We start from the raw sequence: 16,251 nt of genomic DNA, 5'->3' as shown, positions 1-16,251 counted from the left end.
TACAAATACATTAAGCGTACAGTAAATAACATTTAGAAGTTAGTGAACAGTCGTGAAGCGCTCTCAAAGCGAAAGTGACCGAAAAAAGACATGGCTTAAAGGTCTCGCTACCAGGCCATAAAATCAAAAAAAAAAAAAAAGTAGAAAGAGTTTGATTACAATTGATGAGATAACGCTGTCGGTCTGTCAAGTGTCATTTCATTTGTCATTTTTCATTGACAGTGATTCACTGTTCACTCATCTCTCCTGTACATTTTGCCTGCTTATGTTTAGAATACATACGTTTTATTTAATAATAAATAATAATTTAATCAATAATCTGTTTGCAGCGGTTTTGTTTGTTAATACGTTTTGCTTTTATTCATAAAAGTATTAACTATTAGTAAAACATTATAATATTGAATATTTTCTCACTCACAAACAAGTAAAAAGCTACTTTAGCTAGTTGAAAATATATTCATGAACAGAATTGGAAACATTTGAAGTATTGAATATCTGAGATAAAAGCTAAGAGAAAATGGCAGGTCAAGGGCACCAGTTTCCTGGTAACTTCCAAGGAAACGCTCCAGCCATGCGGTCGGGTTTCGTCGGAGCTCCAATGTCGGCTCAAATGCAGGGCATACCAAATCAACTAGCAGGCAAGTATATATGTATTAACATATTTTATTTATTTTGCTCTTTCTTCAAATATCAATATGTAAGTTAAAGTTAGCTTATATTACTATTATTTCTTTGATTAACAAACTTTTTAAAATTTTACTTCAACTAACTCTCTTACTTCTTTCTACTATTTTGTGCGTTTCAGACAACTGTTTGCTAACTCCCTCATAAGCTCTAAAAATAATTTATTCATAACATTTTTTCAATATTCCAATGTACTGTAGCTCTATCTTAGGACCATATTTTGATTTCATAACCTTAGAAGTGTAATAACTGCATAATACAATGGTTCAGAAATATTAACAAGATGTGTCATAGTCAACATATACTATGAAATACAATATAAATATATTATAAAAATAATATCTAGTTTTATGAGTGATGATATTTGCAAAAAATAAACAATATTAATTTCAGGAGTTATGGGAGGACCCATGGGTGCTGGTGGTATTGTGGGCATGAGCAATCAGATGGTTCCACCTTATGGAGCACCAATGCAAGGGCAAATGGGAGCCATGGGTATGGGAGGCCAAGTGAGTATCAATAACTACAGAGTATTACTCTACAAATTTAAGATTAATAAAAACATCACATCACGGGGAGTGTTCCGAAGAGCTGTTTAACCTGATTCCTGCCGCCAAATTCCACCTTCGCACGACACGCCACAAGTTAGGATATCATCCTCACCATCTGGATGTGTCCTCCACAGTGCGGTTTTCAAGGAGCTTTCTTCCACATACTACGAAGCTGTGGAATGAGCTTCCTTGTGCGGTGTTTCAGGGACGATATGACATAGGTACCTTCAAAAACAGTGCGTACACCTTCCTTAAAGGCTGGCAATGCTCCTGTGATTCCTCTGTGATCACTTAACAACAGGTGACCCGTACACTCGTTTGTTCATATTCCATAAAAAAAAAACATGCCCGCCTATGTACACAAAAACAATCATTGTTTTGTAAAAGTCCATAATATTGAGTAGATAACTAGAGATTGCATTTTTGTACAGGGAATCATTAAATTATTTATATTTATTTTATGTTACAAATGCATATCAAATTTTTAACATTCTCATCATTTCAGGATCATTGTTAATAACACTAAATTACTTTACAAGATATCCATAAGTGTTTAACTGTTCATATTTCTTCCGTGTTTGTTGTTAAAATGTTTAATAAATGATAACAGATTAGCAATATTAATATATATATATACAAGAAAATACTTGTGTTTTTAAAATTGAATACGAATAAATACAGTAGGTACTTGGTAATCCGGCACACATTTTTTTCTTTTATGGATTATTGTATTTGAACACTTTCTTTATACATACAAATAATTCTACTGTCATAGATATGTATCCAAAATAAAAGATTATTTATTGTTAAGTATTTTTATTATAAAAATGTGTACTTAATCAATATTGACAATTCGCTGTCTCTCTAATTTATATTCAATTGCTCTATAACCTTAGGCATTACCTGAGTAGCTAAGTGGTGGATTCGCAAGAGGCGGATTATCAAGTACTACTGTATTGAGTTTTTATAAAAGCTATTTTTAAATTTCTTGCTTATTCTAAGTACAAGCAATTGTATAGATTGGTGGTAGTTATTAAAATGTATTTGACAATTCAGTGGTCATTGACTGTCAGGTTAATTTATCTGTTGGCACTCAACTACCTATAAACAATAGGGTATATGCATGTAAATAGATTTAGTTCAAATATTATTTTTTTAATCTTTATTATTATTTACTTTATCTTAAATAGTTTTTTCTTGTTAATTTTTTGCTGATTAACAAATATTAAATAAACGAAAATGCAATAAATACGCGCGAAATATAAAACATTGGAATGCAATGCTATTGGTTAAAGCGCATTGAGACGTCAAAGTCTTGATGACCAATATATTAAGTTTTGTGTTAGTTTTTTATTATTAAATGATCTGTATATTATTATTTACAATGACTGAAAGTGTATTTGTTTAAAAGCAATCAGATAATCTTCTAAAAATAGACGCGTTTATGATGCTATTTGATGACCCATTTTATGTGTTTCAAACCCAGATTTCATTTCTGCTGAATTTAAAAGAGTGAAAGCTTTAGCTTTTATTATGTGATAAATAATTAAATTTAAAAGTTTTTTCAACTCATATTTTCTCACATTCATTTGTGTAACCAAACAATCTATAAATGAGAAGTTCCTTGAAAACCGCACTGTGGAGGAAGGCCAGACGAATGTCCTACATTCTAACAGCTCTTCGGAATATGCGGAAGAAGACAAACAATGGAGCGACGTCCTTACACAACGCCAAGTTATCTAGCGGTGCACAGAGCACTGGGTCCTCGACAATTCGAGCAGCTCTGCGTTGCACGCAGATGCTCAGATTGTTGAGTCTCTTGGAACTATCAAGAATACTTTATCTAGTGCACTTTTCGAAGTATTTTTGCACACAGGCACCAGAAAATACTTTTAAGTAAGTTTTTGCTTTAGGTAAAAAAAGATTATGACAATAAGGGATGGTAATTGATACACCCTGCCCATTGAAAATGCAGTGCCGCTCAGGATTCTTGTAAGACCCATAAATTATAAGTGGTACCACAATTATGAAATGTCATTGACTGAATTAGTTGTATTGCGAATTTATAGGTATTTCTAACTCAAAAAATAAAGGTTCCAGATAAGTTATCGCCAACATATAATGTAATATAACATTCTCCGAAACACGCTGCATCTAATGTTACAAGAATTATTCCGATCGGTTTACTAGTTTTCGCAGTATAACGGAAAGAAAAAACCGGCCATATATTTATTAGTACAATACAGATTGTTGATATAGACTGACGTCACAGAAACTCCGCGCAAAAGGCGCGTTTGAATAGCCCAAATATATTTTAGGAAAAGGATATTTATTTTTAATTCAATAAGAATGTTTTTTTCAACAATTTGATGTTTTGATACCCTTTTTTAGATGCCAATGCAATGTACAACATATTTTTTGAATCATTTACTAAACTGTTTAACTCTATTTTCATTTCAAAATCGTTTATTCCAAAAAATACTTTATCTTTTAATGATTGGGCTTCCGTCGATTTACACAAACGTGACAAACGTGACTTATATGAAGAGAGGCGATTTAATACAAGTGCAAAATTTAAAAATTATATATGGTTATATTCTAAAGAATTCAAGAACGATTGTAAATTAGCTAAGTCTCACAACATAAGTTTAAAGATTAAAAATAGCAATGACAAAATAAAAACAACTTGGAAAATTATAAATGAGGAGATCGGTAAAACTAATAAGAGAAATATTGAATTCAAATTAAAGATTGGTAACAGAAACATAAAAACAGATTCTGAAATTGCAGATACATTTGAAAAGTTTTTATGATATACCGGTCTCTACGACAAAATATCTAAATTCCTCACCTATATCTGCAATGAAACTGCTACAGAAAAACGTATCTTTATGTAATATAATCTCTAAATTTACGCATGTTGATTGCATAGATATTATTAAAACGTTTAGACTAATTAGCGTTAAGAAAACTAAAGATCTCTGGGGAATCTCTGTTAACGTAGTGAAATCTGTAATAAAAATTATAGCCACAGACTTAGCTTTTATTTTCAATAAGTGTGTAGATTGCGGTATATTTCCAAACCTAATGAAACAGAGCAAGATCAGTCCTCTATTTAAATCGGGAGATAAAGCTGACCCCACCAATTTTAGACCCATATCAGTACTACCAACCTTTAGCAAGATTTTCGAAAAAAATGTGTAAACGCAATTAATTAACCATTTTTAGAATAATAACCTCATGCATAATAAACAATATGGTTTTAATCAAGGTCTTTCAACCACAGATGCTAGTATCGAGTTAATAAGAAATATTTTGGATGCTTGGTAGGATTCATGTGATGCGTTAGGAGTGTTTTGTGATCTATCCAAGGCATTCGACTGCGTCCATCATGAAACTTTACTTCAAAAATTTCACCACTATGTGGTTAGAGATGTTTCACTAGATTTAATAAAATCCTACTTGCGTAATAGGATTCAAAGAGTAGACATTAATGGAAAAAGATCAACTGGCTCTATCATATCGATGGGTGTACCGCAGGGCTCAATCTTGGGTCCTTTTTTGTTCCTGGTTTACGTCAATGATTTACCATACCTTATTCAAAATAAACATGATATTATATTGTTTGCGGACGTTTGTTATTTAAAACAAAACGCCAGCAAAAAAAATTCTGTCAGGTTGACGACGACATTGCTGAAGTAGTAAATTGGTTTAATGTTAATAACTTACTTTTAAACGAAAGGAAAACAAAATGTGTAAGGTTTACACTTCCAAATATAAAGCACCAACCAACACCTATAAAAATTAATAATGACAAACTTGATGTAGTAGAAACGGCAACATTCCTAGGCATTACATAAGACTTTAAGCTACAATGGGGTGCTCATATTAAAAACCTTAATATATAATCGACTTAGCTCTGCAGTATTTGCGATAAAAAAAATTAGGCAGCTGACAGATGTTGAAACGGCTAGACTTGTATATTTCAGCTACTTTCATAGTGTCATGTCTTACGGAATTATATTGTGGGGTAGGGCTGCAGATATTGAAAACATATTTGTGCTGCAGAAAAGAGCAATTCGAGCAGTCTATAGAATGCGTTCAAGGGATTCATTGAGAGAAAAGTTTAGTGAAATAAATATTATGACAGTACACTGCCAATACATATACGAGAACCTCCTATACACTCATAAAAATATTAGCCAATTTATATAATTTAAAAAGAATTGTAATATACACAGTGTCAATACTCGAAACAAACATAAACTTGCAATTCCATGTACTAGGCTCCGTAAAATTGCTAAATCTTTTAAAGTGGATTGTGTTATGTTTTATGATAAACTCCCAAATGAAATTAAAATATTACCTATTAAAAAATTTAAATGTGTCATTAAAAATAAATTAACATCTAAGGCCTATTATAATGTGAAAGATTATTTGAATGATAAAGATAGTTGGAATTAATGTTCTAAATTTTGTTAATGAATATTGTTATACTCATTTGAAGGCTATTGTAACTTTTGTACTTCATCCTGACTTGCACTAAATAACTTATAAAGTTCTACAGTGAATAAAGATTTTTTAAGACTTTGACTTTTAGGATGAAAAAAATCTAATTTAAGTATTTTTTAAATCATGCATATACCCTATTGTGACAACATTAAGAAATAATCATTAAAATATTCATACCTTAGTGAAAGTGAGTATGTATGTTACTAATATATTTAATATTGTGTTACAGGGAATGGGTGTCGGTGTTGGTGCAGGTCCAGGAGTAATGCCACAGGCTGTTCAGCAACCAGGTCACTTAGTCATGTTTATGTTTAACTTGCTGTCTTTAGGGAAGTAATTGACAGAATTAACAAATCATCCTCCTGATGCTAAACAGCATCATCTACCCACAATAGTGATTTTGTAGTCTGAGTGATAAGACAAAGCACACTAATCATATCTCTCTGTCCTAGTAATGCTGAGTTTAAAGATTGCGAGAGGCTTCTTTGCACAAGATACGGCTTAGATTATGGGAACCACAACAGCATCTATTCCTGCCGTGAAGTTGTAATGTGTTGGCATTGCATTGTAATGGGCAGGGTGTAGAAATTACCATCAGCTGAAGGTCCCACTCGTCTCGTCCCTGATTGTTATTAAAATATATATATATATATATATTACTAGCAGACCCGACAGACGTTGTTCTGTATATAATAAATAAAATGTTTTTATATGAATTTGTCAATAATATATCATAACATCAAAAATTACTTCGTAAAATATGCACCCTGCTGTCGTAATGAAATTGTTTCACAGCAGAACTGTCAAACCGTGTGACAATAAATTCTCTAGCACAAGCACAACTATATCATAGCTTCCTGTGTTATATTGTAAATACACACCCATTGAATGTGTTACAGAGGTAGTAAATTTTTAGTTTCTCTGTATATTTCCAGGAGGCATGCAATCTTCAGGTACGGTTCAGACTCCTACAGCACCCGTACCACCCCCTGCTCCCAACCAGCCACCGCAGAATAAGGAGTTTAATACAGCATCACTGTGCAAGTATGGCTTTTATGTTTTCAAGCGCAACATCAGGTATTCATGATCTTAAGTAGTTCACCTGATGGAAAGTAACCAGCTGCCTACAGACATCAGCGAGACCAGACCTCATGAGATACTTTGCTGGCCATTGAGATATATTATGGCTGGCCTATGCTTTACAATTGAAGGATCTTAAGTTGCATAGGGATGGCAATATAGAAATATGTGGATGACTCCATGGAGTGGTTGTGCGGCTTAAAAATGTTCACATAATTACTCGATGAATTATGATCACACATTAAAACAAGCTAATTACATCAGAAATTTCATATAAATAGTGTTGTATTTTTTTATGGAAGAGAGAACAAATAAGTGTACTTGTCATCGGATGTTAAGTGATCACCGACATCCACATTACCTTGCATCACCAGAGTAATTACAAGAGTATTGCCGGCTCTTTAAAAAGTGTACGAGCATTTTATGATGGTATTTATGTAGTACCATTGTGGAAACACCGCACAAGGAAGTTTGGCCACAGCTTGGTCGTATGTGGAAGAAAGTATAATTGTTTTGTGGCATTTTGACCCTGAGGACAAGGTTCACAATGTACAAGTAAAGCAGGTAATTGTCAAAGGCTACATAAATTAATGACCATATAAAAGTTCTGAATTACTGAGATTGTGTCTCAAAATCACTTCAGAACTATGTTTATTTACCAGAAGACGTATAGGCAGATAGTCTTGGCAACCACACATATCGCTCTGTTTAATTTTTTATATTACATTACTATATTTATTATTCAAACAAAACAAATCTTATAACTATATTGACAATACTACGGCTACATAAAATTAAAACTATCATTACGTGGAAGCGTACCAAGAATACTGGCAGCATTGCCGCGTTGGATAGCAAGGCTGATCCGTTGACCGAGATAGCTGCCAGCGCTTGGCTTTCCAGTAGCCTTATTGAGGCGCGAAGATAGTATTTTGAACATTCTCCGCGCCTCTGGGCACCACGGGCCAAGTGTCTCGACACCAAACGGCACAAAGATGTATGACTCACTGAGGCCAACATATTTGCGACGCTTGTCTTCGGCAGTCGAAGCAGCAGCCCCAGCACCATTTGACGTAACTTGGACATGATTTGACTCTGTTTAATGAAATGAAAATATTGAAAAACTGTTTCTAGAATGAAATTTACCGTAAGCATAAAGCTTCAAATTTTGCTAAAGGAATTAGTTAATTTCAATCTTTAAAACTGACATTAAAAAGTTAAACTGTCATGCCACAGCCATAATTTATTTAACTAAAATAAATGTTATTTTCATTTTATATGTCAGTTTCTATATTATAGAGATTGTTTTTCGTACAAGTACAGTATTTGAACTGTCTAAAATATCTATAATTCTAAGTACTTGGTCATTTATTTACAAAAAGCAAATGGTGTTTTATTGATGAAGTACATAAAAATTTGCTCAATTTACTGTTGTAACGTTACAGATTTGGGCAAGAAACAGTACAAGACATTGTAAGCAGAACCCAAGATGTTTTCCAAACACTGCGAGCGATACAACCACCCAACGGCACACAGCATGGCGAGAACGCAAGCAACGATAAGAAAGCTAAAATGCAAGAACAGCTGAGAACTATTCGGCTATTGTTCAAGCGGTTGAGACTTATTTACGAGAAATGCAATGAGACTTGCCAGGTATTTATTATCGACATTCAATTAACAAATGTGATCAGCTCTAGGCACGTGATATCTGACACCTTCCGCCTTTTATTTTAGCTATCTGGTATTCTCATCTTTGGCATTGTAACAATTATTTCTACCGAACACTATTTATTCAAGTACGGATAGTATCACATAATACCGGTTTCAATTAGCTTGGTGTCGCAGTCTCTCAGCCTGTACGTATTGTAATCCGGTACCTTGTGTATCATTGATGCAATGCTATATTTAATGACAGTATTTTTTTATTGATATACCTTTTTAAAAATAAATTAAATACATAAGTATCTAAAAACTTGTGTGACCATAAAAAGTCAGCGAGATATATAGTTTTATATCAACATTTTGGAAAAGACGTAAAAAATCTAAGGGGTTGTTTCACAATGTTGAATGTTGCGACCGCTATATTAGTGTACTTCAGTTATTTTCACAGCATCATGACGTACGGTATTTTACTATGGGGTCATGCTGCTGACATTGATATAGTGTTTGCTCTGCAAAAGAGAGCTGTTCGTGCTATATATCAGCTTGGTTATAGACAGTCTCTCAAAGAAAAATTTGAAGAAATAAATATTATGACTGTTCATTGTCAGTACACAAAAATCGTCACCTTTTTGTTCTTAATAGTGATTTTTAGTATTATAACACTAGAAATAATTGATTGCTTGTAACTAATTCTAGTAGGCTTCATAAGATACATAATAGCTTTAAGGGTAAAATATGTATACACTTCTATAATAAAGTCCCAGCCACTATACAGGCATTATGTATAAATAAATTTAAATGTTTTATAAAAACATGGCTTTGTCGTAAATCCTATTACTCCACTGCTGAATATCTAAATGGTCGGACAGCCTGGGACTAGATTGTGATTATTTTATAGCGATATAAATGACTTTGTACAATATTGTAAGTACCTTTTTATTGAAAAGAGCGCAAAAAAGGAATGCTGGGAGAGTTTCTTGCGCCGCTTCTTTTTCAGAGCGCCATTTGTTTCCGAAGCGGTAGTAGTATCTAGTATATTAGAAATGACATCAAAAAGAATTCTAAAGGAATCAATTTTGAGAAAATAAATGCCTTTTATGCCTTTTTATGCCTTTTATGTCCAAATAAAGTATCAGATTGTCAAAGGCTAGATAAATTATTGGCTACATAAAAGTTTCAGATATAACAGATTGCGTTTCACAATCATCTCACAGCTATATTATTTCTAGACGACTTATTATTAGTCTGGCAACCCCGTACTAAATAGTTCCGTTTGACGAAATGAAAATATTAAAAAGACCATTCTTGTTCAATGAACATGGTGTTGTTAAAGGGCTTTTTTTATGAAAATAGGGGACGAGACGAGCAGGACGGTCAGCTGGTGGTAATTGATTCACCTTGCTCATTACAATGCCGCTCAGGATTCTTGAAAAACCCCAAAAATTCTGAGCAGCACTACAACTGCGCTCGTCACCTTGAGACATAAGATGTTAAGTCTTATTTGCCCAGTAATTTCATTAGCTACGGCGCCCTTCACACCGAAACAAAGTAATGCTTACACATTACTGCTTCACGGCAGAAATAGGCGCCGCTGTGGTACCCATAATCTAGCCGGCATCCTGTGCAAAGGAGCCTCCCACTAGTAAAAAACTTCACTACCTTCTCAAGAATGGTATCTTGAAACACTTGTGCCGATGTTTTATACCTTTTTCACAAAAGTATGGCTCAGTCACTCCTTCATAGCTCATACTCCACCAAGCAATCACTGATGTCGGATAGTGCCCATGTTGGACTCTGTCGACTAATTGGGAACCTTCCTTAGAGTTTTGATCATAATTACGGTCATTTTGTTTATTAAAATTGTAAAAAATTCTCATCCATAAACAAAAATTTTCTGTGACCTTCCTTTGTGTACCGCTTCAGTAGTTGTACACCACCCTATTGTTTTTTAAATTATCAGTTAACAAATGCCCAGTACGTCTCTTATAGGCTGCAAGTCCTTAGTCATCATTTAAAATACTCGATATGGTTCTAGGTTCTATTTCATCTCCCGAGATAAAATATTTTGCTCTCGAACAGGATCTTCGAAGTCTTTCCCTTACTGCTTTGACCACCTTTTTCCTACGAACACTACGTGGATGTCCAGATCTTTTTCTGTCACAAACAGAGGAGGTCTTATTATACCTATTAATAGCTCGGTACACAAACATATTACTAATACCAAGCGTATGGAGAATTTTAAAAATTACATTTGGCTACTCCATACCTACTTTGTGTAGTGCAATCACAGCGATTCGGTTCTCCCCACTCCATTTTAATATCGCAATATATTGTACAATGTATTGGCGCTAAAATGAGAGAACTCAATGAACAAGAAGCTGTGCGAGAAAAGAAATTTATTTCAAAACGCGTGGCTGTACAATAACAGAGTTAACAACAATGTTCTGATGTCTGAACTACCATCACGTGACACATACACTAGTGTGTCCGTCTTCTACATAATAAAACTAACATACCATAGTAATGTGTGTAAATGATACAATTACTATCATCATCGTTAGGGTATGGAATACACACACATGGAGAGCCTGATACCACTGAAGGATGAGGCAGACAACAAAGCACTAGATGAGAGACGCAACACAGAGTCTTATCGACTTGCTCTCGAAGAGAACAGAGACCTAACTGAACAGGTATGGTTCATTTATCATAATAATATCTACCTAAATAAAAACTCATCATCTTTAAGAAATATTTCTAAAAGGTCTGTTGTTGTTTAAAAATGTTGCTTCATTGTGTCAATGTTTATTCGCCATCACACAGTCTATTCTTTTACCAATATGAATAATAATAACCTGTCTTTAGCTATCCGCATATATTTTGAATCATAAAACCAATTTTCAATAAGAAACATAAAAAAAGTTGAGTATCTTATTAAAGAAACCCAAAATTATCTGAAATTGAGTTTCAAATGAAAGGATCGTTAACGATTTTGATTGACTAAAGTTACGTTACTTGTGGCCTTTTGTACGTGACACGACGTCATTAAGTTACGTTACTTGTGGCCTTTTGTACGTGACACGACGTCATTAAGTTACGTTACTTGTGGCCTTTTGTACGTGACACGACGTCATTAAGTTACGTTACTTGTGGCCTTTTGTACGTGACACGACGTCATTAAGTTACGTTACTTGTGGCCTTTTGTACGTGACACGACGTCATTTTGTTTTGGTCACCGCTTTGACAACATAAAGAATTATGCGTATTTTTTTAAATATGATATTGTGATTAAGTACAATAAATTTATATTTTGCAGTTTCTTTATATGCCATAAGATAAGATGGTTTACAGGGTCTAGTCAAACAGTCTATCGCCTTGATGTGTTATTCCAGTCACCAGGCCTGTCTCACTCACCGTGTAGGTATCGAAATAGTAAGTACGTGCGGCGGCCTCTACAGAGTAGGCCATTCAGTAGGGACTCACGGCGAGCTGTGACGCACGTGCGAGCTTTGTTGTCACCTATTTCACAGATCTGACTGATATTTTAAAAATGGAGAAACATAAATAAAGCTAAGCATATCAAAGGTCAATGCGATCTAAATTTAAATTTTTAAGCGTTCTTAAGACGCTGAAACAATCTAAAGTGATTATCATTATGATTAAATTACCATTCATGATAGCTTCCTATCTATTTCCTATATACGAAGTAGGTTTTATTATTTCGTGGTCTTCCAATGCATACATTACCTTATACTAGGTAGGTACAGTTGTACGTAAAGAAGTCAACCCTAATGTCGTCAGAAGAGGCAAGAGTCACGCGTTAGAAAGAGAGGCAACTTATAGGTGAATAAAAAAATGTAGGTTAGTAGCGCTGTGCGATCTGAATTGTACCTTATTGTATGATCGTAAGAGCCCTATTTCTTTGATTTTGGGGAGTGAGACTTGCGTATTTGTACTATTATATAAGTATTCTTTGATATATAAGCAATGAAATAATTTATTATTACAGGTCGTGCTAAAGAATAAACAACTGAAGGAAGTAATAACGAACCTAAGAACTATAATTTGGGAGATTAATGTAATGCTGACAATGAGGCGATCGTGATTTGTGTTTGACAAATAGTGTCCGAGTGAGTGACGTGTACAAAAGTACTTGTGCGGTACTTCATTAACACTGGCTCGATACGAAAAGAACATTAATTGGCAAGTCAACTCAGATTCTACGATGACAGTATTCACAGCTTATTTGTGTTAAATGATGAAGCTTACACAACTTATCTCTGGATAGAGGCTCTTGCTGCTAGACAACAGATGAAGACAGGCCAGGTTTATTACGTTAGTGTGCGTGACAAACTACGTGTACCTCACACCTGCAGATGTCACAGTCTATCTAGATGTATAAAATGATCTAAGTGGTGAAGTTATCTTTTATATAATTGAATGGATATTTTGTAATAAGCTGCACTGGCGAGGTGGAAATGAAGCAATGAATGGTGTTCTGTAGCCCCAATAAATGACTCCGGGAGTAGCAGATAATAGTCATTTATTAATTTATATTTGTTATGATTATAATATCTGTTAAGTTAATTTAAAATTAACGCTAAATTAAGTTTTTTCTTATTTTCTTTTTGTTTACATTTGCAATGGACAAATTGAAACTATCATCATGCTATATTTCGTATTTGGCCGCGATTGGTTTGTCATGATGCGACATTTTGTCATATGGATCTGTTGGCGTTTCACATTTATATAATTTATCTTTATATATTTGAAGCCGGTAAGGATGATCTTATTAATTACATGAGCCATTTAAATAGGGCTGAGGTCGAGACAAATATAACATACTAATACATACTAATTTCCACATGAAACTGTAGAATCTTGAGAAAACAAATTAAAAAATTAAGTGGGTGTCCTAATTATTACTTTGAATAAGAATAATAATGCATTTTTTTTTAATTTAATCTAACACGATCAAGCACTGATATATTTATACACAATTTTATAAATGAGAACCTTATTGTTGAGTTTGGTACGACAGTGTGAAGTGATCTCTTTTTATTTATTTGATCTTTGTTTAGGGGTAATGCGTCCACCTCATTGATCTGAATTTCTTTTATGTGTCAGTTGGTTAACTCAGCTACTCTGAATACAGCAATGACTTCTTCCAGTGATGGATCTCCTATTTTTTAATCTTCTTTTTCTAACAATCAAGATCGCTTAATACAAACGCAAGCCTGTCTCGCAGTGCATCGTCCTTGCTTTAATAAATTTATAATTATTACACATTCGCTTATATCAGTCAATAAATTATCAAAGCCCTCTTCAGGTTTTTGACTGCGTTTTTAAAATATACATCTTGAGTGGAGCATATTTTTATTTTTCTTGCACTTCTTTAAATGTTTTCTAATCCTCTGTTTTTAATGTATTGCAGATGTTTAAGGCATCGTCTCCGATTAGATTGAGAAATATATCTACCTTTCTTCCCTCAGTCGCCTCTGCCAAACCCGCAGCTTCCAATAAATAAATAAATAAATATATATATATATATATACATTGAAGGACTGATTTTTTTTAAATTTTCGCTTAAATTTCCATTTAATCATAACTTTCCAGGTAAATTATGTCCTAACACTGAGCCATGTATTATTTATTTAAATTATTTAAATGAATGACTTATTTAAATTAAACAATGGTAACCATTATATACTTACTTGGTTTATTCATACATGAAAAGTCGCCATCTTGCGATGCACAGAACCATACACCATCATCTGTTCACAGATCACATTATAATTATGACTAACATAGATATGTTACAGTTTAGTGGCGCCCCTTTCTTACGCATCTGTCCATGTCATTCACATTTCTCACTAAAGGCTACAAGCACCGTAAGCAATTACATTTGTAATTGACAGTTGTCAGGACTTAGCCAAATGTGTAAATATAAACTAATTAAAAACAAATGTAAATATTTGTGAAGTATTGTAAATATTTATTAAGACATTAGTAACAATCATATTATTTGTTGTATAAATAAAGTTGTTACATACGTACATTTTGTTGTTTGATTTAATATTAGTTCAGTCAGATTGCTGTTCGGCGAGCTCTGTTTTAGTTGGACGTCAGGAAGTCGAGCGGGCCGGATGGCATTTCTCCAATCGTGCTTAGAACGTGTGCCCCTGAGTTGATGCCGGTGCTAACGCGTTTATTCCGGCACTCATATATAAACGGTGTAGTCCCGGACTCATAGAAGTCAGCCCTTGTCCATTCGATCCAAAAAAAAGTAGTCTGTTCGGATCCGGCAAACTAGGTACAGGCCTATAGCTATTACCTCCCTGCTCTCCAAAATCATGGAGAGCATAAATAACGCCGCCAGCTCTTGGTATACCTAGAATGTCACCAGTTGATCAACGGCCAACAGTGCGACTTTCGCCATGGTCGGTCGGCAGGCGATCTTCTGGGCGGCGGCTATCGCAAGCAAGGAGCCTGGCAGTAAGCCTGGATAAAGCGAAGGACTTTCATCGTGTATCACACAAGTCGCCTTTATGGTCCAATATTAAGAAAATGTACCTTCTAAGGATAAGATCTGAGGTAAACAAAAGTTTTTATATCGTCTTGATTCGTCACTATCAATAGATCTGAGATAAGAGTTACGATGAGGATAAGATCTGAGTTAAGAGTTACGATGAGGATAAGATCTGAGTTAAAAGTTACAATGAGGGTAAGATCTGAGGTAAGAGTAACGATAGGGATAAGATCTGAGTTAATAGTTACGATGAGGATAAGATCTGAGTTAATAGTTACGATGAGGATAAGATCTGAGTTAAGAGTTACGATGAGGATAAGATCTGAGTTAAGACTTACGATGCGGATAAGATCTGAGTTAATAGTTACGATGAGGATAAGATCTGAGTTAATAGTTACTATGAGGATGGGATCTGAGGTAAAATTTAAAATGAGGATGGATGAGGTCCGGGTTAAGAGTTACGATGAGGATCACACCTGAGTTAATAGTTACGATGAGGATAATATCTGAGGTAAAAGTTACGATGAGGATAAGATCTGAGTTAAGACTTACGATGAGGATAAGATCTGAGTTAAAAGTTACGATGAGGGTAAGATCTGAGGTAAGAGTAACGATGGGGATAAGATCTGAGTTAATAGTTACGATGAGGATAAGATCTGAGTTAATAGTTACGATGAGGATAAGATCTGAGGTAAGAGTAACGATGGGGATAAGATCTGAGTTAATAGTTACGATGAGGATAAGATCTGAGGTAATAGTTACGATGAGGATAAGATCTGAGTTAATAGTTACTATGAGGATGGGATCTGAGGTAAAATTTAAAATGAGGATGGATGAGGTCCGGGTTAAGAGTTACGATGAGGATCACACCTGAGTTAATAGTTACGATGAGGATAATATCTGAGGTAAAAGTTACGATGAGGGTAAGATCTGAGTTAAGAGTTACGATAAGGATAATATCTGAGGTAAAAGTTACGATGAGGATAATATCTGAGGTAAACAAAAGTTTTTATATCGTCTTGATTCGTCACTATCAATAGATACATATATATCAATTTTAATAATCAAATGAATTACAATTACTTATATAAAAAATAATAAAGCCATCTTTTGTAAATATAAGTTGGAGCGTCTCATTCGGTCCCAAAATGATGCAATTCTTGTGCAAATTATTGCGAAGAGTCCGATATTCTCGCTCTCGCAAACATATTAGCAGCACTGCAATAGGCACCT

General features: G+C 34.3%; 1 protein-coding gene across 1 annotated transcript; it reads left to right on the top strand.

The window, feature by feature from the left end:
• The first annotated feature begins 245 nt into the window (after positions 1–245).
• On the top strand, positions 246–14,547 carry LOC126969596 (mediator of RNA polymerase II transcription subunit 30). The gene is made up of 7 exons (XM_050815138.1): positions 246–638; positions 1,078–1,193; positions 5,977–6,037; positions 6,683–6,791; positions 8,273–8,480; positions 11,051–11,182; positions 12,499–14,547. The coding sequence occupies exons 1-7, from the start codon at positions 518–520 to the stop codon at positions 12,592–12,594; spliced, it is 843 nt and encodes a 280-aa protein (XP_050671095.1). The 5' UTR covers positions 246–517; the 3' UTR covers positions 12,595–14,547.
• The last annotated feature ends 1,704 nt before the right edge of the window (positions 14,548–16,251 follow it).

This window comes from Leptidea sinapis, chromosome 18, assembly GCF_905404315.1.
Source record: "Leptidea sinapis chromosome 18, ilLepSina1.1, whole genome shotgun sequence".
Taxonomy (NCBI): Eukaryota; Metazoa; Arthropoda; class Insecta; order Lepidoptera; family Pieridae; genus Leptidea; species Leptidea sinapis.
The sequence above is the reverse complement of the archived record's forward strand: the minus strand, read 5'-3'. Positions and strand labels throughout refer to the sequence as shown.